At 46.5% G+C, this 25037-nt stretch overlaps 1 protein-coding gene across 1 annotated transcript in view; it reads right to left on the bottom strand.

Annotated features, from left to right (window-relative positions):
• Positions 1-3242: 3242 nt before the first annotated feature.
• Positions 3243-25037, bottom strand: part of LOC128713271 (serine-rich adhesin for platelets-like) — a 32254-nt gene continuing 10459 nt past the window's right edge. Inside the window, exon 2 of the mRNA XM_053808128.1 lies at positions 3243-5767. Coding sequence (XP_053664103.1) covers positions 3243-5767 — 2525 coding nt within the window. The remainder of the gene's footprint in view (positions 5768-25037) is intronic.

The raw sequence follows: 25037 nt of genomic DNA, 5'->3' as shown, positions 1-25037 counted from the left end.
TGTTTAGTTTGGAAAAGGGTTTCAAAAAAAAAAAAATATATAACAAAAACGGCGAAAAGTGTTTGAGAAATGGTGGAATACGCTAAGGGTTCCTGTTGTTGGTAATGAAGATTGATAACGATTTTACCGCTGGAAGGTTTGACGATGATACGTTGACCTGATAGTTACTGTTCCGTAGGCAGGAGAAACCGTGGAATCACCGGAAGCAAGTGAAAATGATAGCGTTTTGAGTGAGCTGTGGATGAGTTTTTTGTTTACATTGTGCTGTTGTAGCCTCTAACCTCGGCGATCGTTTGGCACGCTAGACCGTACCACGAGCAACACGATCCGAACGTCAGATACTGGGACCTGGAGCGTACTTTGATCGGTTTCGGGCATCCCAAAATGGTGTGACATCTTCCGTCCTCTGTTGGGTTGGTGTTTTCTTTTTTATTCGTACTTTCGACAACCAAATGGTTGACGTAAAGCAGTGAAGATTGATGGAAAGTGTCATTATGAGCTGGAACTTGCGCGTGGTATCCTGTTTTTTTCGTAGCCAACCCGAAGGCTACATGTTATGAATTTTTATGTTTTGCTGCTCGATGGTTTGACCATAGTAAAAATTGGTCGCAGATTTTGAAACGAAACATTCATTTCTAAGCGAGAAGAGTCGAATGTATTAACGTTAGTACATGATTAAGTAGCTCCAATCGGCTAATTTCTTACGGAAAATGGTCACCTTTTGAAAACGTGTCTGTTCGAATTAGAGAATTGTGCAAGAATCACTATCGCACAGGTTCGAACGAAAAAGTAACACACAATGACGCAACCTCAATCCGCGGCTACCGCGGAAAACAAATTCCGGTTGTCATTTGCCGGCCGAGAAGTCATCAATTTCCAATAACGCAATTTTTCAAACGAAATTGACTGTCGCAAGATCGATAGATAGGGCTAGGGATCGTACCGTGCGCGCACTAATGTTGGGCTGCCTGATGGCGGCATTCGAAACGACGCGAAGGGACATAGACAACAACAGCAAAAAAAAAAAAAAAAACACCTCCGTCACAAAAACGGAAACCAAACTAAACCATTCTTTGATGGAAAACATTTGAGAGGATTCATTCCCGTGGCGCGTCTGTCTTCCCGCGGTGGAACGGAACGGTGGTCCTCTCGTACAAAGGACGGCCACGATGCTTGGATCCATTAATAAACTGGTTGGCTGGTGTTGCTAAAGCAGTCGCTCGTTACGTCGCCGCTGTTGTCAAACACACTGGAGTTTGGCGTTTGGAAAACTAAGAGCACCCTCCGCACCCTTCGCACGTTGGTAGGACGCGTACATCCTGTTGCGCCATTTTCATCCTTATCATCATCATCATTACCATCATCGAGAGCGGGAATGCGCGGTGTGTGTGTGTGTGTGCCTGCTGGAAGGAAGGAAGCGAGCTAGTTTAGAATGTCACCGCTCCAAAACCCGTTCCGCCTAAGCTGGGGTAAGTTCTCGAGGCGACATCGGACTAGACGGTGCTAGTTCCGGTGGCAAAAACTCCACTTTTTTGTGCGAACCGTTGTTTGCTACTTTGTAACTGAGTGAGGAGTGTTTCGCTATGCGGAATGATTTTGTTCTCGGAAGCAGCGCGCGCGAACGGAAGCGTTCTTCGATAAATCGCAGGGGCCCCCTCTAGCGGCAAACGCGCCGAACTAGTGGTTTTGGCATTCCGCTCTACTTGACTGGGCGTCGCCTACTTGCGAGTCGCCAGTTCGTTGGTAGGTGGTTGGTGATGCGGTGCAAAGTATTTGTGTAGCTATTGCGTGAAGCGACGACAAAAAGGAAGCAACCCAAAAAAGAATGCCGAAACCTTCCTTTAATGAACGTCTCCTAACTGGAGCTACCAGGAGGACAAATCACCCACCTTTACCAACGCCAATGAGCGGAAGGCTAGCAGGGGTACCACCGAATCGAGCGCCAGTAGCGTCCGCTTCCGGTGCGCAACGGTTGCGATATTGTGTCCTCCACGCGGTAGAGGCACCCGCGCGCCGCTATCGGGTGCTACCAACGGCAATGAGTCATCATTTAAAAGTAATTTATTTTCTTTCGAAATTACTTTTCATCAATGCGCGCTCCGGTCGCGCTTCGAACCACGCGAAGGCCCCTGCCGTGCTGTGCAAAAGCGGCGAGCGACGCCGCGTTCGCAAATGGAATGTCATTCTTGTGCGCTTTTCGGTAAAATCGGTGGCTGTGGGATGGGCAAGCGGGTCGTTTTGTTTTTTTGTTTTCGTTGTTGCTGGTAGGTAGTGCCATGCGAAAATGAAAATGATCTCTCTTTCTCCTACAGCATTCCATGCAAATTCTTCAATTTGTTGTAAATTAGAGCTAAGTTATTTAAATTTTCCAGTCCTTCGTTTGGTTGATTAGTTTTTCAGCAGATTCTATAGTAACCTGCAGCCGGGCACCATATTGGGTTGATGAAAAATTTGTTGTATCAACGATCGAGCTTGAAGACGGAAGTGCTTGACCTATTTTTGTAAACAGATCACCTTTTGCACCTAGGCCTCTTGCATCAAAGTGTGAGGCATCATTACTCAAGGTAACGCCAGAGCTGCTGTTCATGTATCACACGATATTAAATTTCCATTCGCAAAACTCTATCAACCGAACACGGCTGGTGTTGCGATGGAGCCGGATTTGAAAATCCAACTAATTTCCGGCTTTTTCCACCGAATCAACCGGCCGGCCAACCGCACGTGGAAACGGTTAATTTTTCACACCTGTCTCGCTACCAACAGCGAGAAGGCGAAGTTTTTGTGCTGAGCAGCAATTTTAGATTTCTGTCAATTTCCTGCGGCCGACCTCTGGTGCGGAGAGATATTTCACGCGTTTTGTGCCGTAGAGTGCGGGGGAAATCGAGGGAAAACCCAGCACGAAAACGAGTTCTGACATTTCCGGTACAGTTTTCCGATCCGTGGTGCGGATGACAGTAATTTGGAGGGTTGATGGGTTGGTTTTTGAGTTTGTTTCCTGTGGGTCAGGTTACGTTTCGAGAGGGTGCCGCCAAAACGATAAATATGGAACATGGAAGACGAGCTGTTATCGTACTGGTTGAATGTGTAGAACCGCCGTAAAGGGCAGCAGAAGACCGACAGGATATCGGCAAACAGCGAGATAAAAAAAAGGAAGGTTGAAAGAAGGAAGAGAAAGGATTGGAAAAACAGGAGCTTCATGGGCACGGAGATGATAGTGTCCGTAGCACTGACGGTGACGTCCATTACGTCGTTATGATATCGATATCTTCTTCATCGTCGTCATCTCCCGGATCGGCCGTAACCACATCGATCGTGGTGGTCGAGCAGCTGTCATCGTTGTGAAAGTTCTGTCTACCGCTTGCCATTCGCATCGCATACTCGTCCCGATCGATGTCCTGGCTGCTGTGGAAGATCTTCCGTCCACCGATCATCGTGATGGGTGAGTTCTCACCCCCCCCGGGCGTACCGCCGTTCGGATCGTCATCTTTGTAGCAGGCCGACTCCAGATGCTTGTTGAGGTACGACTTGAGCGCGAACGTTTTGTGGCACCGGTTGCACTCGAAGTTCTTGTCCGTGGAGTGGGTCTGCATGTGCGCCCGCAGATTGGACCGATCGGCAAACGCCTTACCGCAGTGACCGCAACCGTACGGTTTTTCACCCGTGTGTGACCGTAGATGGCCCTGCAGGAGCCAGGGTCGCGAGAACAACTTGCCACAAACGCCGCAGCTGTGCGATAGCTTGTGCGTCAGCAGATGCATTGCCAGGGCGGGCATGGAGACGTACGCCTTGCCGCAGGTAACACACTTTTTAGCCGACTGAGAGTCAAGACTCCGATGCGTTTGCTTGTGGCGCGAGAGATTACTGGACGTGGCGTACTGTTTACCACACTCGGGACACTTGTATTTGCCCTTTCCATTCGAACCACCGCTCGGAGCGCTCGAAGATTCACCGGCCGAATCGCAGTCGGCGGTAGGCTGCTCTGAGCCGTCCACCTTTGGAGCCGCCGGAGGACAGTGTCCCGGTTTGGAGGAGTTTGTTGCAGACACAGCTCCGGCTGCCGCCTGAGCTTGCACAGTGTCCTTGGAAGCCTTCTTACGGTTTTTCGATCGACCGTCGCTGGAGATGAGATCATCATAGGTGTAGAGCTCCGCCGCCTTACTGCTGGACATCTTTTGCCCCGGCACGGACACAACAACCTTGGTGCTGGAACTCGACAGTATGGGAACTTTGGCCGCAGGTTGCCCCGGAGCGGCTGTGGAAGATTTGTGCTTGCGAGTGCCCGCCGACGATGCCGTTGTGCTGGCCGAAAGTGTTGAACCATTGACAATCACCGATGTGACGGAGCTGCTGGTTGATGGTGGCTGTGGTCGACGGCTCGCTCTGCGGGCGGTAGGTGCGCAACCGGAGCCCTCCGTGGCCGGGGGCGTACAGTTTGATGAGCGTGATGGTGAATGTTTGGAAGCGATTGACGAGGAACTTGAGTGTACGAAGGAGAACACGCTCGACGATGAGCAGGACGAAGATGATGAGGAGGTGCCGGGCGAAACGGAGCTGCCGGAGCATTCCGTGTCGGACGAGTGCTCGGACGTGGGCGGCGTCAGCGGGCCGGTCGGTGGTGGCGAGATGGTTTTTATCGTTGTTGCGCTTTCACCGTCGCTGTGCGCTGAGGTGGACATCGTTGTCGTTAGCTCGTAGCAGGGTATTATCATCGAGATTGGACCCGATCCGGGCGGACACTGGTAATTAGCTGCCGATGCCGCCTCCACGATGCTGATGATGCCACCCGGGCCGACGGTGTTCGGCTGGTGCAGATGATTTTGTGCTCCATTGGTCAGGGTGTTGGGGCGCAGTGCGGGACTGGCCGGTTCCGCCAGTGGCAGCGGGTCCGAGGATGCAGAACTGCCCGAAGGATGTAGAATCGTAACAACGCAGGGCGCAGTCAGAGGCGGCAAGCTCTGCGACAGTGACAATAAATCATGTGCGGCTTCCGTTTCTTCTATGCTGCGATCGCGAAATATGGCCGCTGTGGTATCGTACCCGGAGGATGGCTCGCACGCCGGGGCTGGGGCCGGTGTTTGCTGTGGCTGGAAAATGGCGGTACTTGACTGTTGCTGCTCCCGACGATGCTGTTGCTGAGCAGTGTGTTGCGTGCCGGGCGCGGGAGTTTGCAGTAGCAGCGATGGCTGTTGTCGACCTGTTGTTGTTGCAGCCGCCGTTACGGACCTGTGGTACGGTGGAACGAGCGATGATTTATCTTGCCTCTTATCGGACACTTGAGCTGCAGCGGCCGCCGCTACAATCGGCGCAACGGGGGTTGCTTCGGCATAAATTAGCGTCGCCATCGTCGTCGAAGTCGGCACCGTGGTCGTCCCGATCGGTGTGGCACCGCTCGATGGTGACGGTGTTGGGCTGGCCAGCAGCTCGACCCCGGTGCCATCGCGCCGGTTCGGCCCATTATTGTTACTGCCGATGCCATAATTAGGATTATTACGGCCAGATTTGGCGCCTATCGATGCGAGCAGCACTTGCTGCTGGCCGCTGGTGACGAAGGTGGTGCCAGTACCGTGCCCGGAGGCTGCCGCACGAATCGTTACGATCGGACCGGGTGCAGCGGTGGCGTTCGCGTCCGGGTGGCTGCTGGCGCTAGAGGAAGCACTTACCGACAGATGCCGGGAGGAGTTGGTCTTCACATTGATTATATTGGTGTTGCTGTTGCTGTTTGGCCCACATTTGAATGTTCGGAAGTCGCTGAGCGGTATGGTAAATCCTGCGTGGGGAAAAAAAGGGAAAAAAGCGAAGTATTAGCATTGCTGTTTCGCAATCGGCGCGTTTGGAATTCTATCGTGCGACGGCGGTGTGGTATGTGGTCAGTGCCATTCCTAGCCATATCTTGAAGGAATCTCTAATGAGATTTATGCGAATGTTTGTGATGTTTGGGGAAAATGCTGAACATTATTGCTAGCATTAGACACGCTTTAGGACACACAGATTTATGCAATTATTTCGTTTCCACGTTTGAACGATTCATTTAACATTGATTGTACTACTAATGTTAAGATAGTGGGATAAGATTATTTTAATTGTACTGCGGAACAGATTTACTTGGATAGTTTAACTTATTAAAAGCTATCTTCATGTATTTATCATCATAAATACTACTCTGAAGACTGTTCTTAATACCATTGATTGTAATTTGAATGAAACATTGTTTCAAAACATAATCATTCTTTCATATTTACTTCGTTAAGATTATTAGTTTCATTAAATTGTTGTTATCGTAAATGATTTCTTTTCCTATCAATTATTTACTTCCAATGGTATGGCATACGTTTGTTAACAAGATTGTTATAGTGATGTGCAAATTATAGGAATTACTTAATCGTCGATTTAATTATGCATGGAGTATTTTGCATCCCATTTACGTCAATCTTCATCCACATGCTCATAACACCCTAAATTGTTAACCATTAACACTTAGTTCGAAATTTGTTGCACACGGTGTACGGTCCGTTTTCCGGTCGAAAGAACAATTGTTCCTTCCCAGCATCTTCTGCAACCTGTGCGTGTGTGTGTGTTGAGTTTCAATTTAATATAAACTTATGACCGTACGTAACCCCTAGCATCTATGCCCTAATAGGTCGTTTCAAATAATACTGACTGCATAAAACAACGGCCATGGTCAGGCCATCAACAGACAAGAATAATCGCAACGGCCAGTAAATGACAATTGATGTGCCCGAATGGGGGACCGTTCGGGGTTAAAAATGCAAACGATTCAAATTGCATTTACGATTAACTTATCGTGTCTAAAGTGCGGAAGCATTATAATTACCGGCCCCATCGGTAGACGCGTCTGTGCCGGGCAAGTTGGTCAAGGGTCATGTAAATGAAGGTGTATTGTGTCTTCGGCTGCAGGGATGGATCTACCAGATGGATGGGATTTGGCACCCGAGATAGGGCAGCGCCCGCAAAGGATCAGCATAAATGTTGTTGCGTACCGGTCGTTCGGAACGCCTAAACGGCATGCTCCATACGTGCATGCATCCCCGTACGGGATGGTCAATTTCGTTTCAACTGTGGACAGTTTCTTAACCGGTGCGTAATCACCTCTTTTCGGCACCTTCTGGGCAAAAACCCCAAAGTTCCCAGTTAATCCTTCCGACTCCGCACAGGGGATTGGATCGTAAGCCGGAGTAACTATAACTGCTTCCTGTTTTACCATGGCCCCGGCGACAGGCGAATCTACCGACCGACCGACCGACCCGGGGATACGGTGGGATTGATAATGTGCTTCTAATTGCAATTAATGCCAACCGTAAGCAAATGGAAATAGACAAAACTGTTGACTCGCCCTGGGCGCAATGGGTATTTCGGGGGTGGGGACTATGGGCTCTCGGTTTGATCTCGGACGCTTCGGAAGCACCGGTTAACTGGTCGTATCCGCTCTCCGTGTGTGAGTGTTTTGTGTGTGTGTTTTTTTGTTGCTGTCGGTGTTTTGCTACGGCCAACTTTCGGCATGGGATAAAGGCAAATTCCTGCATTATGCGAAAGCAAAGTTTTGCGTTCCATTTCCTCCCCCCAGTCTCGAGGAAACGGTGTCCGTGGTTTGCTCGTGGCGGGAGTTGAAATAAAATTTTATGCAAACTTGCACATCCTTTTGTGTCTTTTCGGTGCTTTCGCACCTACCGCTAGTTCCGGCGGGATAATTAATCGTCATTGTCGGTGGCTTTGCTCGTTACTTACAGTGATTACCGGGTTGTTTCAATGCCGGGTGTTCACACCGATGGCATTATTGTGCGACCGGTCGTTGTGTGAGCAATTTGTTGGAAAAGAAAGGTGGAAAGGATATAATGCCGTCGGTGAGACGTACTAGAAGAACTAGGTCCTATTGTACATTGTTTAAGGTGCAAAAATCATTTTAAAAATTGAAGAACGTATAGGCAACTTTAATTGTACTAAAAATGGGAGTTTTTATTACACAATTTAAAACAGTAGTAAACGTAAACACCCTTAAAGGTCAAGAAGATATCATAGTTGTGTTTCACAATTGATGCTAAAATCAGGCACAGACTATATTAGCAGAATGTCCATTGCAATCGTGCGGAGATCCTTTCGATTGCCCATTCACAGTAACCAAATTCTCGAAACAGAACAAGAATCGGTGAATTAAAATTAACCAACCTCCATTTACAGCTGTATCGTCCTTTGGACAATTCCACCCATCAGATCTGGTCCGTCCTAACCACGGTACCCACGTTAGTACCATCGTTGTTCAATTGTTCACCGTAAAGGAGAACGCTCGCAGAACGGCACCAGCGCAGTGATCCCGGACCGTTTGCAAGCCGAATTCCCAAACCGTAGCTAACGAGCTTAATCGAATTTGAATGAAAATTACCGTTTTCCCGTTTCCCGTGCGATTACCACCGGTCGGACAGTAAGTGGAAGTTACACGAGCCAAGGTCCCCCAAAAACCCGAAGGATGGGTCGACTTTTGGTTTCCGGAGTATTGCACACCGGATTCACCGGGACCCACCCACCACACACACACCACACTGTCGGTTCTCCATTTTCCAGACGATGGGATCTGGTCGGGAAGCGCATTCATCTGCTACGTCCCATTGTCCGTGATCATCCAGCAACGGTTTGAAGCTGATGCCCGGCACTGCCGAAGTTGCTGGCAGCGTAAAGTATCGGACCAAATCGTGTTGGAATTGAAAGGCGAACCAAATGATGATTCGTGGCCGGTGGTCAAGGATGTGGGGAAACGCCTCGGAAACCAGCGACCGGCAAATCATCGTCCTGAGATTTCTCCATTTCTTCGCACTGCGTCTTGTCGCATTGTTCGGTAGGCCGTGTGTCGTGTAGGGCCGGCCACTGTCTCGCTGCAACTGCGAATGATGGGCCCATTTAAATAGGTAATGTGCACAATTAAACTCTGCCAGATTAAATATGAAATATTCATGCACGATCCCCTTTTTCTGCCCGGTTGCACACGCCCTGCCGGGAGATTGCAGTGCAGTGCCAGGTAACTGGACAAGTTTCAGGCAGTCAATTGGCTACCTGCAAGGGTCGTTACTTGAAGTTCCTAGTCGTTCCCCCGTTTTGCTCCATGTTAGGAGTCGGAGTTTTTATCAACCATTAATGATGATGAGTGATTAATGAGTCTCTTATTTAATGCGCTTTATTTAATGTTTATGGTTGTTTGAAGTAATGTCAGATATTCTTTATTATGTTATAATCTTAGATTGTTCTTATGTGGAAGTTTTACATCACATTTAAAGCTCTTCTAATATATTTAAGAGTATAGATTTAAGAGCATAGATATTTCTAAATCTTCCAGACTTTGATGATTTCATTGAGTCACATATCCGTTAGGGATGGCAGGGAGGCACAAACCCTCTCTAACCACACTTTTCTATTCTAACCCACGTCCTTCACTTGTCCAAACTCGTATGACCAATGTGAAGTGCGCACTGCACAACAGTGAACAATGCACGATTTGCTAAATGCACAAAATCCGGCAATAATCTGAAATCCGTCCAGAAACCCAGTTAAGTGTACATCCTCTTGATAGACGACGGGTTGTTTCGGGTTCGCAAAAAAACGGGGCACACGAACCATGCGCTCAATCTGCGGTCGTCTCCATCGAGCAGGGGTCACGGTAGAGTCTCATCCGTGAGTCCGTTTAGACGGTAACTGAATGTGGGAATCGAATTTCCCGGCCTTTTTAGTCCATAACCCTCCATAGTGGACCACCGAGGCTTTGGTGTTGGTGGGTGTAAGGTGGGTGCTCAAAATGCTGTTGGCGTATTTAATTTAAATATACAAAACGATTGTATTTATAAACATAAATCATGCGGATGTTCCGTTCGGCGAGCTGGAACAGTGAAAGGTGGGGGCTATGCAGGGCACTCGATGCCGTTATTTGTGATGTCAGCCGCGTGGTCCCGTGGTCCCGGCTCGATGGGTTGACTAAGGCACACAAACAGCGTGGTAAAATAGTTTTCGCAGATCGTAAGATTGGACCTAACCATGGGCGAATGAAGTTTGTGTTGAAGACAAAATTGAACCGTAAATATTCAAATTTGAGTACTGGCTACCTTGGAGAAATTAATTTAATAAAATTATTCTCAAGAAAATAGTATCAATTATAGTTGATTTCTTAATATTAAATTCTATGTGTTAATGCTTTTGTTGTTTGTTTGTTGTTTAATTAAAAGCAAAAAACACATTAAACCACACAATGTGCGCGATAAGTTTTGTCCTTCCCGTGTCCCCATTATACCATTGTGCTGATGACGGTCCAAAAGATGTCGGCTTCCGCCGGGTCCATTATCGTTCCCCCATTGCGGAGAACCTTCACGTGCGGGGCGCGAACGTTTCTGCACGCTTGTGCACGTGTGCAACGGCACCACGGATTGCAACAAATGGCGGCAAACAGCGATAAAATAACATCATGTACACAATCACAATTCTCCGGCAACCGGTTAAAAGTGGTTCTCCGTCGGTCGCTCTTTCGGTGCCGTTTTGATTCCACCATTGCTCTGAAGTCCCGGTGGTGCGGATCGGTGGCGGCGTACATAGAGGCGGCGGAACAATAGAATTCCACCACTCGTATGTATGTCCGGGGGGGAGGGAGGGATGGGACAAAACAAAAGGACGAACATCGGACCAACCGTGCTGCGAGGATGGTGGGTTGATACGCAAGTAATAGCGGGTGCGACACTAAAGGCGTCGTCAGCGAAAGGATTGTCTTGGTTGGATGGGCTTGTAAATTCATCGTGCGGATGCTTTCCGGCTGTGTGTCGGCGTGGCCATTGTTGCACACCAGAAGCATCCTTCATTCGTTGTTGGATAGCAAGAAAGACCGGCCGGCTAGTTGGGCTGGGTCGGGTTAGGCAAGCAGTAGTCCTGCAGAAGCCCAGGAACACATATCCTTGCCGGGTTTGAGGTGCGACTACGAGGGTCCTGCCACAATAGATCCGATCCTACCGAATACGCATTCTGGTGCAGTTGATGCTGGAGCGATGCCGTGCCGTGTTTGCTTGCGTTACGACGCATGACGCCCGTCCAGATGGTGTTGCTACGGGATACGCGAGAGAGATTGGAATCTGTTCACCGAAGCACTAACTGAGCCTCGCTGCACAAACTCCCCTTTGCACACGATCAACCACGGAATGATGGCGGAACGCTAAACTAATGGTGATAATTTTCCAAGCGCTTGAAATCTCCAGACAGACCCACAGTCACGACAGGGGGCCGGACAAGAAACGCTCGAAGAAGCATTTCGCCATTCTTGCCTGAAGTACGTGGTTTTGTGCTGTTTTCGACGCTGTGTCGCAGTTTGAAACTTTCGCTGCTCGTGCTCGTCGCCCGACTGCGCTGCTGCTGCGTGAAACTACCAGCCGGAAACAATCGAACAGATCGCCGTGGCGCATTACCACAATGGGTCGAACGTTCGATGACCGGTTGAGATGGAAGCGTGGACCTTGCGGTCTCTTAGACCGCCGTGATGGTGTGCAAAAAAAAAATCGTCCACCTCTGTTCCCAGCACCGGCCAAACGTGGTGGCCGTAAAGTTCTTTTATTGCGCGAGAGAATACCACCGAGAATGCGCTTGCCAGATGCAACGTCTAGTTTTTGGTTTCGCGGCAACATGCCAGATAGTGGGGGGGTGGTGGTTAGTTTTTCAATTTGTTGCGCCAGTGATGCAAGTCTGTTCACAATGGTATCTGCACCGGGGTGTATGGCGCAAGTGTTCCGAGAGCACTGTCCGGCACTCCGGCAGAAGCAGATGATTGGGCTGACTTCGGCAATGTGTGCAATAAATTAATTACTTCCCGATAGCGATTGATCGATCCGTTCGCTGGTACGCTTTTCGGTCGTCCGCCGTTCGTGGCGAAGGTGGTTTAAATCGATTTTGCTCGATCGGATTGTTTTGCCGAGCGAAAAACGGGGATTAGACGGGTGTTATTGGCATTTCATTTAGCATGGGCAATGATATTCTTGATGGCAATTCTCCGGAAGCACCCAGTTTTGGGGACGGATTCAACATGCTTTTGGCGGGTGTTAGGTAGAGCTCTGTAAAGGTTGTTACATTGCTATTGTATTGCTTTGAAAAAATGTAAAGTTCTAGATAGAAATTATAACACTTAGCGGAAGAATATAAAGTAGCCTGATTACTAATAAACTAGAAGTGAATAAATAACGCCATTTGGTTAGTAGCTAATCACTCTCATAAGTGTCATTGCTCTTATGTAGAAGACTGGTACGATCGTTTATGATAACGAACTAAATTACTTCTCGCTAGACCATCCTCGGTTCGTACGGTTTAATAAGCTCTTATTAATTGGTTGCTCATTTTGTCATCCCGTCGCACAATTAACGTCGACGGTCCGAGAAAACCAGTAACCAGCTCGGGCCAGTTCATTATCGTCCCCCGAAACCCGAAGGTCAAACGGCGAAACAAAGATGGCTCGCTGGTAGTACGACTGTGTGTCGTACATTTTATTTTATGTAAGCTTCTTCCCGTTCGAAGTGTGACAAATGGGCTGAAAGCCGTTGAATCACTAGCGAGTGAAGTGATTTGCCCGCCGCTTTGCGCCCGCTACGCTGTGCGACACTACCATGCCCACTGTCAGCCCGGCCTACGCGTCTTCCAAATGATGCGTTAATGCGCACAATTGACCACAAAACGCAACTGTGTGGCGGGTTTTTTTGTTGTTGTTGCTTCCTCAAGGTGGTTCCATCCTTGGTTGCTTTTATCTTTCGGACCCGCTAGCAATGGCTCAGCCGAAATCGTTCACCGTTTTGTACGGAATTTACAAAACACTAATCCCGGCCCATAAATCAGCGTTTAATTGCTTTATTAACGAAGTGCTGGCGGGAATGGACGGTGGAGCAAATGCTTCCGTGCCAAAGTTTCCCACATCTTGCTGGTAACGTATCCGTCCTACAGGGGGTTGTATTTTTTTCCTCCTCCAGTGATGGGTATTATGGGTGAGTAAAAGGAAATTGGCTTTTCTTCGTTAGCGAACGTTCCGCTTTCTGTTGCACGGTCGAAGTCCTATTCGGCTGCTCGTCGTGTCCTTTGGCGATGGACCTTTTAATCATCGAGGTTCCGTACGGGGGAGCATTGTACTAGAGCAGGAGGTTAACAGTTGATGGTAGGAGATGGAGTGAGAGAGAGAGAGAGCGTGTAAAAACTTCGTAAAGGATGGCCAAAAAAAGTTAGCACCGAAGGAAGTGGTAGCTATCTTACAGTAGGACAGGGACGAGCATAGCAGAAGGCAGAAATCCCTAATACTTGATCATGACGTACGCACAGGCTGTAAATATTGCTTTTTTTGTTGCTGCCATTTCTGCCTCACCCTGACCAATGTTTGAACGGTTCCGTAAGGTGAACTTTGGAATTCCTCGAAGCAAGCCAAAAGTCCCGGTACAAACCCGGGCACCCGCATGATAAGGTGCGCGTTTCGAAGTTTCTAAATCGGAAACGGCTCCTGATTACGCGGAATTCACAAGCAAGGATTACGGTGGGCGTCCCGGTGCGATGCGGAGTGGAACGTTGTGCGGTGAGTATACTGCTCCGGTGGAAAGAAAAGAGCGAGGAATGGCTGTCCGGAAGCGTGACTTTGGCGTTCATGGGGGCGTTTGCCGCCAGATGCGGGGATCTTTATCAACTTTATCAACGCGCCCTAATTGCGGCTATTCAGGTGTAATTAACAAAGATTCGTTTCCGGTCGTGCGGCTCTTGGGGTTCCATTCGACGCATAGTGCCACTTCCGGCAGCCCAACGCCCGCACTGGCCGGGGGGAAAAGGGACATAAAGAATAAAAATCATTCCGCAGAGGGTGTGTTGGAGTTTTTGTTCGATCAAGTGCCACCGGACCCGCTGGGTTCCAGAAATACCCGGAGCACGGAGGGACGATGGTTTTTTTTTTTTGGAGTTTCACTTTATCTCTGGCATCGTTGGCGTGGGTTGTGTTTGTTGTTGGTCTACCTTTTGGCATCTGGTTGGTTTTATTTCCTGAGGTGAATGCCGGAGCAGCTATTTTTATTTGGCAGCGAAGAAAGATTCGAAGGCGGACACTCATTTTCCCTGGGTACACTAATCGGCTTGGGAGGGAAATTTATTCTTGGTGGACCGATGGACAAAAGACAAGATTTGGGTAGCAAATGGGTTGCGATTAGCGGGATAATTTTGTGTTTTCTTATGTGTATCGTAAGTACACGGGATATGTCACTTGAATTGGGTTCGAATATTAAGCACACCCTAAGGCATTTTATGCTTATTTATTAGACATTTTTAGTACAATGATTTGCAGCTTACAGGAAGGGCTTTTGATAACAAAATTTAAGTCAAATTAAATTATTTTGAACCAACTTGCTGTCCTGTACAATATTTCACCGTACTTTATTGAATTGTTTTGCCTGAACGATGCACCTGAGACCACTTAAAACGTAGTAACGTCTCGTTGATTGCAAACAATTTTTAGTACGCACCACACGTCAGACGGTTCGATTTAAATCCCAAACGGTGTTTGCGCACTATACCACACGGCACAGCATGTTGACCAAACAGGTGTCTAAACACGTTGCTTGGACGGTAGAGCGGTGGGCATTAGCGGCAAAGCGGCGCTCACAACGTGCTGTTGCCTGCTGCAGCATGGTCCTCCGATGTGGACTCCGGTCGTCCGGCATTGGTCAGGATAATATTCCGAGCATCGGCAATAGGACACGAGAGATTACCATCCTGCTCGGTTGCTATGCGTTAGTGTGTGTGTGTGTGTGTGTGTGTGTGTATGAATTTTAAATCATTTCTAGTCTACTCATGCCCACGGTCCCTGGTGGACACGGACACGATGGTTGTGCCAGTGTGGAACAGATCTATAAATACCTATTTATATGCAACCAAATATGCCTCCACCTTGCCATTGGAACGGTGCCCCGATGATGCAGATGATGGGCATGATGCGGTGTGGATGCGTTAGATCAGAACTTTGAGGCCACGGCTTTGAAAAAGATTAGCATTCCAGCTGACGTCTTTGCGGCTTGATAGTACCGCTGGGTGGAAAGTGCTGGGTTGTGTTTGAACAACAACGACAACAACAAAAAAAGCCAACAGCGGAAAGCTATGAAGTTATTCGTTGGCCAGCTGGTCGAATGAGATAATGTACCTTGCACTGTTCCGCCAGTAACGAGGGATATTTCACGAACCGATTAGAAGGCAGAGCCTTCTGGGATGGTCCAGATATCACAAGTTGAAAGTTACTGCACAGGTGGAATGTGTTGCTCGGGCACTCTAAACAGTGGTTTTAGTGCGTGGCTAGTGTCTGGTAGTATGCACTATGCAGCCAACAATCACGATGTGTGTTTGTACCGTGCGCATGCAGATTTTGTCGTGTCGTGAGCAGACACTTGGGCGTACCTTACCAACAGCGAGTGGCCGCTGGGAGCAGCATGAAAAGGTTAATTTGCTTATAGCGACTTTTATAATTGAGACAAATCTTTCCAACAAGGACAACACCAGGCCCATGGCCCATGGCCGGCTGCACATCCAATCGTTAGAAGATGGTCCACACTGTCCACAGGGAGTTTGAGCGTATGCACCGTTGAAGGACTCCCAGCGTGTGGAGCCGTGCAGGTCATTGCAAGAATGCAAACAGTACCGTCCGGCACGAGATAGCCAGACGTTTGCCGTAGCTGCATTATGCGTTCCCCGTGCACTTTGGAAGGTAAATTTAATTAAACTACGACAGACGGCAAACATACGACGGTTGATTCAAGTTGCTTCGTGACGTGACGTTCGGAGCGATGTTCTTCAGCTAGGTAGCGTACGTAGTAGAACGGAACAGGACAAGAGATGTTTGTGCAGTAGAGCTGATTTTGGCCGCCACTTCGCTTACGGTATGTGCAAAAATCTGGACCGTGCTGGAGATAGTATTGATCGATGGCAGACTGGCTTCTGGAATGGTGGTCCATGACCGGTAGAATTTTTGAGCCATCAGCATCGATCCGTGTGTTTGTCGCATTGGGGCCAAGTGTTTGACTGGTAGGTAGGTAATTGATTATTCGAACAGATGCTCAAATCGGGGCGTGGCGATTTGCATGTTCGGTTAACATTCATAAAGTCCAGCAACATTGGTGGACTATTTGTGACCATGGGAAGCGTTTGTTGTTTTACTTTAGTTGGTAGAAATTTTTACTTAAGTAAGTGACGGTAAATCATACCCAATCACATGGATTTAGCAGAATAGATCAATTATCACCGAAGGCACTCAGTTGAGTTCTAAGCATTAGAAAACCGTGGTCTAAATACTATTATTCCATAATTCCGCACATCATGAATAAATGAAAAACAAATGTTAGAGAAACATTATTGTGAGACTATTTAACAAAGAACATCAATTTTTCCTTTGCTTACTTTCGCTGGTTGTACAAACGCCTGAAAGCATGCAGCTACAATTCATGAGTCACGATTAAAAAATAATTCATACAGACTATTAACGATGCACTTTAAGGCAAGGTCAGCTTTAAATGTTACGATTATGTTGTTAAAGTTAATATTTATTTGTAGAAACATTATTCGGACAGTATTTGCTATTTCATCACATACAAATCAGCATAGCCTAGCAGCACTGGCAACGGTGGCCAAACACAACCAGCGGCCGAAAAAACCGTAGTTTTGCGGTAAGTATATTGCCACTATATACTAACGCCAATTGCATGACATCGTTATAAAGCTTTATGGCACAAACAGATTATACAGCTGATTTCCGTGAATATGGTACCGCATTAGTTCGGCAGGTTTTTTTAGCGGCAGCACACGGGGAAGCGCAATTGAGCGCCACCAGGCAAAGGGGACCACCAGATCGAAGGGTGAACCGTGGTACAAATACAGCCACCCAGCGTTGGTGGCTTGTTATTTTTCGATGCAAAGGAAACATCGAAGTGAGGATCGTAAATTGCACACCCTTTGCCCCGTCCAGTATTGTGGTGCCCTTGTTACCTTCATTGAGCCAAGGTTGGTGCTCGAAAGAGAGTGAAAATTTGACGCGGCGTACGAGAGGGAAAGTGCAACAGCCATTTCTGCTCGTCGAACACGTCGCGATTTGAATATTTTTGGCATAAATTCTGATTATTCAATCAGATTTATTATTGAAATTCATTCGTTTTATAACTGTATGGCATCATAATTTCAATAAATAAAACATTCGTATGATGCTGGCCTGGCCTGGTTGGTGCTGTGTGTAGGGCCGCGGTGAAGGGGTGTTTTCTTCTGTTTCGCATCCTTCATGCAACACCATAAAAGTTCTATATTTTCCCGGTGATGAAGATAATGTACGGCGCATGGATGGATGGATCGCTGATAGGGCAGGTTGGAAGGGCACACTGCGAACGATCAAAAGGGTTCGACATGATGATGGGAGTTATGTGGGTAGGATGTGTTTTTTTTTTGCAATCGCATAAAGCACAAACACGGGAAAAACACAAACCATAACAACCTTTGCGTGTATGCTTGTTTCACATTTTGTCTGCAATGGAACGAAGGTTTTGTTTAATGATGGGACCGCAACGAGAAGCACGGCAAGAAAATCCGCAACAGTCGCGTAGTAAAAAAAGCAATGCTCCCGGTGAAGTTGTTTTCTTTGCGCCCAATTGAAACGCCATAAAAGGAGCAGAAATTGGAAGAAAAATCGAACTAACACGAACGAGCGAAACATATGGAAACACGCCGGTTGGTTTTTGTGTCTGGTTGCACCAATGTTATGGTTTTCCCTTTATTGTGGGCCCCAAAAGCTGGGCACCGGTTCGCTAGCGGGGAGGTTTCTTGTTGTGGTTGGCCACTTTCCCCACAATGTTACCCTCGTTGCCGCGCTCGTACGGGACGGGTGACCAAACATAAAATCAATAAATTCATTTCCCGTAAACATAAATTTCCTGCTAATGGTGTTTTCCTCCGTTTTTACGCGCTCGCGTACGCATTTTGGGTGGCGGCGCGTCATCGCTGGTAGTGCTGCAGCGACGCGCGTTGCCACAAAGCTGGCGTGTTTGATCGGTTGGAAGGAATAAGCGGTACTCTCTCACCCACAAAAAAACACACACACAGACTCACACAGAAACACACATGAAGTGAAAATAGCGTTGGCGGGAAATGGATAGTAGATGGGGTAGGATTAAGGTCAACCCAATAGACCCGGAACGAGCTGAAGAAGGGAAGTAAATGGGACGTGTAGAGCTTCGTTTGATAAGTTACTATGAGTTAAAATATTTGGGTAAAGATAATTGAAGAATATTCAATTTTTACATCCAGAGATTGATAGTCTAGCATGCAAAGAAACTCGCTTTAAAAGCATCTATCCGATCCGATCTAGAAAAGTAAATATTGCATAGTTTTAGGCGTTTTATATTTTTTTGTTTGAAGGACATACTCCCAAAAGTATGCAATTTGGTTGTAACGCGACATTTATGGAGAAATAAAAAGGAAATGTCATGGATTTCAGTGGAAAACTGTTAGTTGTCTTTTTTTAAATTGCAACAAATGTTTTTTAAAGAAAATTTGTTCGTACCTGCTTAGAAAACTGAGAAAAAATTAAATTTGCGAAATAAAATAAATTTGACGAAATAAAAAAAAATATATTTATTTTTTTTTATATAAGAAAAATAAGTGCAAATTTGTGTTAAAGTTTGTAAAGTCTTTATTGGGTTCACTTTGCTTACATATTTCTCAATTCTAGTAACGTTTCATATCGATCCGCCAGCAGTTGCTACGTGACCCAACTGTCCCATCCATTCCGCGCAACGTGAATGACAGCCCACTGCGCCAAGCACAAATCCAGACGAAATGAAAAAGGACCAAATATTTACCTTCGCAAAACGTTACCAGAGCCGGGACCAAGTTTCGGGCGTGCCACGATGCGTAAGTGCATTTGGTGCAACGAGATAATTGGATACTACACCATAAAACAAATTAACAGCTTCCAAAAGGGTGATTAATTCTCACCGGTGTAATAGATTTTCCTCAGCAGCTCCCCTACGATGCTGGATGCGTTGAATTGAATGCGGGTCTAGAAGGTGGATGCAGGTGTGGATGGGAAGACACGAAACCCGACAGGCTTAGGGGATGCCGGCATAAAATATGCAACAGCCTCTGGGCGTTCCGATTGGAACCCAGGTCCGTAATTACGAGTTGCCGTCTTTTGCATTTCCTGATTCCCGCTTCTCTTATCGGCTCTTTTCTCCTTTCGTAGCCCTTTCTATGGCTCGATGATTATAAAACTAATCAAAATGGATCAGTGCCTTCAAAACGGATGCTACATCAAACAGCATGGATGGTGGACACACCTACATTCGACCTGGGATGAACTGTGGTTGCAGAAGATGGGAAACAGGGAAATGCAAAATGGGAGGAAGGATGGGGCTGAATTTCATTCGTTACATCTTGTCGTAAGAGCGAGTCAATTGGATGACCTCTAGGGACAGCCCGATTCCGTATGCACTTGGACGGTTTGAGAAAACACAAACAATTAAATGCTCGAGTGCACTCTGAAGGGTTGGTGGGCAAAAGTTGTGTTGTATATTGGGATTACTGGTGACATTTACCACATTCGTAGGGTGGCCTGACATCTCCATTCGAAAATCAATTTAATCTTTTCTCTAGGAAATCATAACACATGTTACACATGTCCAATAGTGAAGTACTATTTCTAGTGAAATATGTACAACAATTATAGTTTGCATATGCAAATAATTCAAAACTGTTTGAAATTTATTTTATGAATTATATGAAAAGAAATCTTTTCAAAAATATCCCAACTTGAGAGCGCTTAAAAAGTAGCAGTGAATAACGCCTAAAGGTATGCAATCAGTTCGCAACTTTCTTTTTCATATGAAAGTTAGTAGACAGGCATTTGTCAAACTTATGTACAACTAATTACGAAACAACAATTATCAGACAACGACAAAAAACATTCCAGTGTAACATACTACAATTAATGTTCTTTTGCAAACGCTTTAGTATCAATCAATCAAGACATTAATAATCGGTGACAGTTTTCAGTGTCATCCTGGTGCTTAAATATTATTACTTCCGGCCACAGTGTTTTGATACAAATCGGTACTGATTGACTGTATGTTCGTGTTTCTACTGCCGTTGTCACATAAACAGCCATCGACAAAGTCTGTAACTTGCCGCAAGAAAGTTATACTTTCACCCCAGTAAATGGATCCATCATTTACCTTTAACGAGTGCATCAAACCGTTTGAAAGAAAGCAAACCGACCACTCCACCCAGCTTTTCGACTAGCGGCGGCTAGATGTCCCTTTTGTTTTGGATCTTTTTGCACGCGTGAGCAACACGTTCGAACGATTATGGTTATTTTATGACACGTTTGCGACTGTACTCACAACCGGTTTCGGTTTATATTTCTTATCACACGAAACGTATGCAACATCTTTCGATGCTTCAAGAAGCAACATCCTGTTGTGCTATCACTAACGGTGCTGTTTTGTGTGCATTAGCATCCTAGTCGGTATGCGTCTACGTTTCAGGTTCACTTTTTTATAATAGATAAAATTACATACACCACAAAACCCCCCCACAATCCACTTTTCCGAGCGAAAGCTATAAAAATGAAATAAAAATAAGCAAATCAAAATGTCTGCCCTTTCCGCCATATTTGCTGCAAGCCACAACACCTTCGTTCCGGGTCAGATTCCGTTCGTATGTGGTGGGCTGCGAACGGTTCGTATGTTCTGCCGGTGGTAGCGTGTAGCGCGTAGCGAAAAGTGGCAGGTGGGTGGCTCTTAACAAGCATAAAGTGTTGCTTTATTATCGTCCATTGGGCCGACATGGTTGTGCGGAACGCGCTATCGTCGTACCGGATTATTATTGATGGTCGCACTGTTTTGGACCATGGCGGGGTCGTACGGTACACGCAACGCGGGACGGTCGTGAGAGCAGCGGAAAAGGGGGAGACATATTTTGGGAAAGCATATGGTAGACGATCGGAAAACCTGCGCTCGAAACCGTTCAAACCGTGAATAAATATCAGAAATTGTTATAAATTTATTGATCAAACACAAAATATATGTAATCAATTTCCATGTTGAACGATTTTTGTTGTTGCTTGTCGTATGCTTTTCTGTTGGATACAAGCCGGAGATTGAGGGTAGTTTACTGTTTTGATCAGCTTTTTGCTGAAGTTGTTGAAGTTGCATATTATACATAAGCTGCCTATTCATCTATTAGGTTGTTGGGTATTCTAGAACTTATTTGTTTAAATTTCCCTGAATGCCAACCATTTGCTGTTAAAGGATACTCTATAATAAGTTAAGGATATAAATTTGGAAAGAATAAAATGGATCAGTCTCCAAAACAATTTTAACACAAGTTAAATAATGGTCTGTGTCGTTAGATAAATGTATTAAACAGGAAAAGCTCATCCAGGGGTTAACAACGTATTGCACTTGATAAAGATGCTACCCCTGCATAGAGCACGCAACACCGGTACTGTGCTCCTTTGATGAGCGACGAAACGGTTATTTTTCCGCCAAAAGCAATCGCTCTTGCGTTGATCACTGGCTGCTGAGATGGTAAACAGGGGCAATGTACGCCCTTCAACACGGTAAGGATCAACCGAACGGCAGAGTGTTCTCATTTTGCCGCCCCAAACAAACCAGCGAAAAGGAGTGAATCTACTACAATAAATATTTATTTAATACACGTTTATAAGGGATTATGTGTTTTTATAAGCAAGATTAATGACCTTTGGCGTGGGGAGGTACGCTTTCGCTCCCCATTACGCGCCGCTATTGCTCTCGTTTTGTGGAAAGCAGCGAACGGCCCTGGCTGCTGGAGTGGTCTCGATCGCCACTTTGAGTTTTGGGCCGTAAGCGGTGGTGCGGGAACCGAAATCGGTGCTTTGGAAGCATCGGAAAAGATTCCCCGGGGAGGCATTTTGTTGAAGTAAACGGCGTTATGATGGCGCATTGTTTGTTTTGTAGTGGGCTTTTGGAAGTTTGAATGCTCACTTGCTGGGTACTTTTTTAAACCTTGAGAGTTTTATGCAGGAGAGAAGTGTTTGTTTTTTTTATAAAGAATGTTGACCAAAAATACTTTTGTAGCGGTTTGGTAGCTTATCAATTAATGATGATTGTAGTAATAACATAAAGAAATAATAACTTTATTAAGGATCAAGTTTGTAAAGTATTTTTCAAATTAGTAAGAAACGTTCAAGTGGTTTGTTATTTTTGATTTTTTCCAATGAAACAATTTTTTTTTAACAAGTCCAGGGTTATATTACAGCATATACATTTTACGATTTTAAAATAATATTATTGCAAATTACATGTGAATGATCCAGAAACACATTATGTCCCTTCATTTTGTCATATTATCCACGCAAAATGAAACTACCCACAACAACGGTATAATAGTGACCATTACTTCAGGACGAGCGGGTTTAACGTGTTATCGTAAAATATTTGCCAATTACTTGCGACGAAGTTCCGCCCGGTGCTGTCGACGCAACCATCCCAGGTCGAAGTAACCACCCAGGCAGCCCCATTTTCCATCGTGACACCAATTTTGCGGAGCAATGATTCTCTCATCAGTTTCCTGGTACGATTTTTGGCATCGGTTCACCGAAAAATCATCATGTCCTGTGCTGGCTAATAGCCTGTGCGTTGAGGAGATGGCTACGCGGCGGCGTATCCAGACGCGGCGAATTGTCAGGTCAAGCAGGTCCTCGCGGCCCCCATTCCCCAGAGTTGAGTACTGGCGACCAGGAGCGCACATTCAGGCGGCCAGTGTTGGCAATTACTTTCCAATTAAAAGTGAAGTAAAATAAAATTTAACTGCATCCATAAAATTTTAATTGATTCACTGAGGACTCCGATCGGGTGGATTGTCGGGGACCTCGCTGGGAATCTGTTGTGCTTCACGCTCTCCCTCTTCAGCACAATAAAGGGAAGGTACTATCTATCCCGGTACGTCGAGGCGCCGGAGTTGAAAACGGAAGGAAATGGTCTCGGTGAAATAAAGCAGAAAAAGAAAAACCGGAGTCGTCAAAAGTAGCACAACAGCAAATCCCGTCCCCGGTGCGGTTTCTTGAGGTTAAATTAAAGTGCGATAGGTGCGGTGCACGGTGTGCCGGAAAATGTTTAGAGTAATGGTCAGTCGTAAAATAAATTTAGCGAAAATTTTCTAATTTTCCACCAGCGTGTGCTGGGAGCAACCGTCCCGACGGGCCGTAGAATCTGGTGAACGCAGGGCAGACGCCCAACACCCTTCGTGGTCGCGAGCTTAAAACTGGCGAAAAACAGTTCGGGGTGGTAAACCAGAGATCGTGCGATTTGATGGAAAGGTAGGATAAAGTTTTACGATAATTATTCGATTTTTCGAGAATCGCTCGACGGGGGCATCGCCCGAACCGGACATCGGGCGTATGGCCGATTTGATTGGGCCGAAATGGGGCGTTGGACGCGACGGTTGGAAGGCAAACTGTTCGGAACGATGGGACGATGGGCCGCTTTGGGTCCTTTCCGCGTGAAGGCAATCAAATTATGGACAAATTGGGGCGAACGACTGATTGGTGGAGGTTAGCGAAATTGGAAGGAATTAGGTGCGACTTGTTGGATAGCCGTAATTGGTTATGTCTGGCGACCGTGGCTGACTGGTGTTTAGCGCTGATCGCACTAAAGCGATGGAGATTTATAGTGCATTGGATAGTTTTTACGAGTGGTTTGTGATGGAAATGGAATTAAAACATTACACTCAATTTGTAACAAAGTTGGTAAACGTAGTTTGAGTAGTTTTGTGCTGCTCCTCTAAATAGGATGTTTAACCTGATCATAAGGAAGGAAAAGGAAGAATATCTCAATTATATCATATTTAGAAATGGTAAAAATATTTCATGTTTATAACTACAGCTTGAAAGGTACTGATAAGCTCATTCTTAACGAAGACGAACATTATTTTGTCCGTATTAAGGGATGACAGTAACTTAAACCTATACTAACTCTGTCCAATCAAGATTTTTTCCCAGCAAAGAACCACCTGCACCAGATAAACTCAACGGGCTGCTCTTTAAAGCTGTAGCCAATCATGGGTGGAAATGTAGCTGGTAAACGGTAAGCCATTGCCCGTCGCCTAAAAAGTGTCAAATTTGCATCGTTACGTTGTTTGTACTTCATTTATGACGACGACAACGACGATGATGATGATGATGTTGATGGAACGTGCTGACCAAGGCCCGGATCTAATTTCACATCCCAAACGACTTTGTGCTCGGAACACGGTGAGCATAATCCGGGGCAAAGGGGACGGCTATGGTGGATGTAGCAGTACGTTCGAGGTTTGCGGTCGATGTATAGCGACGATGCAACGGCATGGTGCTGGTAGTGAAACTGCAATGAGGTTCCTGGCCCTCCGGTGCCCCTGTCATCCCATCCGCGGCCTAGCCGTGTAAAACGTAAGCTTAATTTCTCCACAATGCCCAGAAAACCTGTGCGAAAGGTGCTGCCAGGGAGTGGTGGATTGGGCAGTAAGGTAAGGTCGGATGGTCTAATTTCTAGCGCTGACCCGGTGCGGTCAGTTCAGGCGCAGCAGCACTGATGGGGCTGGTGGTCAATTTAGTCGTAATTTACCGAGCTATCGATGCCTTAATCATTGTCTGAAATAATGGGATCATAAAACTACTCAATTAAGATTAACTCGAGTGGGAAGCGTTTGGGTTCGGTTTTTACACACCCAACGTCTGTGCCGTGCGTTCCGTTATGCATCGTACACGGCCGCTACCGGTTCGCTTCAAAAACCCAGCAAAGATCCGGCAGGATCCGTTGTAGCATACTTGAAACTAACCATTATCTATGCTCGGTAGAGCTAGGCAACAATTAAACCTCAAGCATTGCGCTCCGTGCGTTCGACGTCGGCGTTCATGAGACGCAAGGCAAGATTTGAGGGCGATAGCCAGCATCTCGGGCTCGGGCTCTAAACGCAATCCGGCATCCTAGCATCCGGCCTCCATCTCCGCA

Source organism: Anopheles marshallii, chromosome 3 (genome assembly GCF_943734725.1).
Source record: "Anopheles marshallii chromosome 3, idAnoMarsDA_429_01, whole genome shotgun sequence".
Taxonomy (NCBI): Eukaryota; Metazoa; Arthropoda; class Insecta; order Diptera; family Culicidae; genus Anopheles; species Anopheles marshallii.
This window is presented reverse-complemented; position numbering and strand designations above follow the sequence as displayed.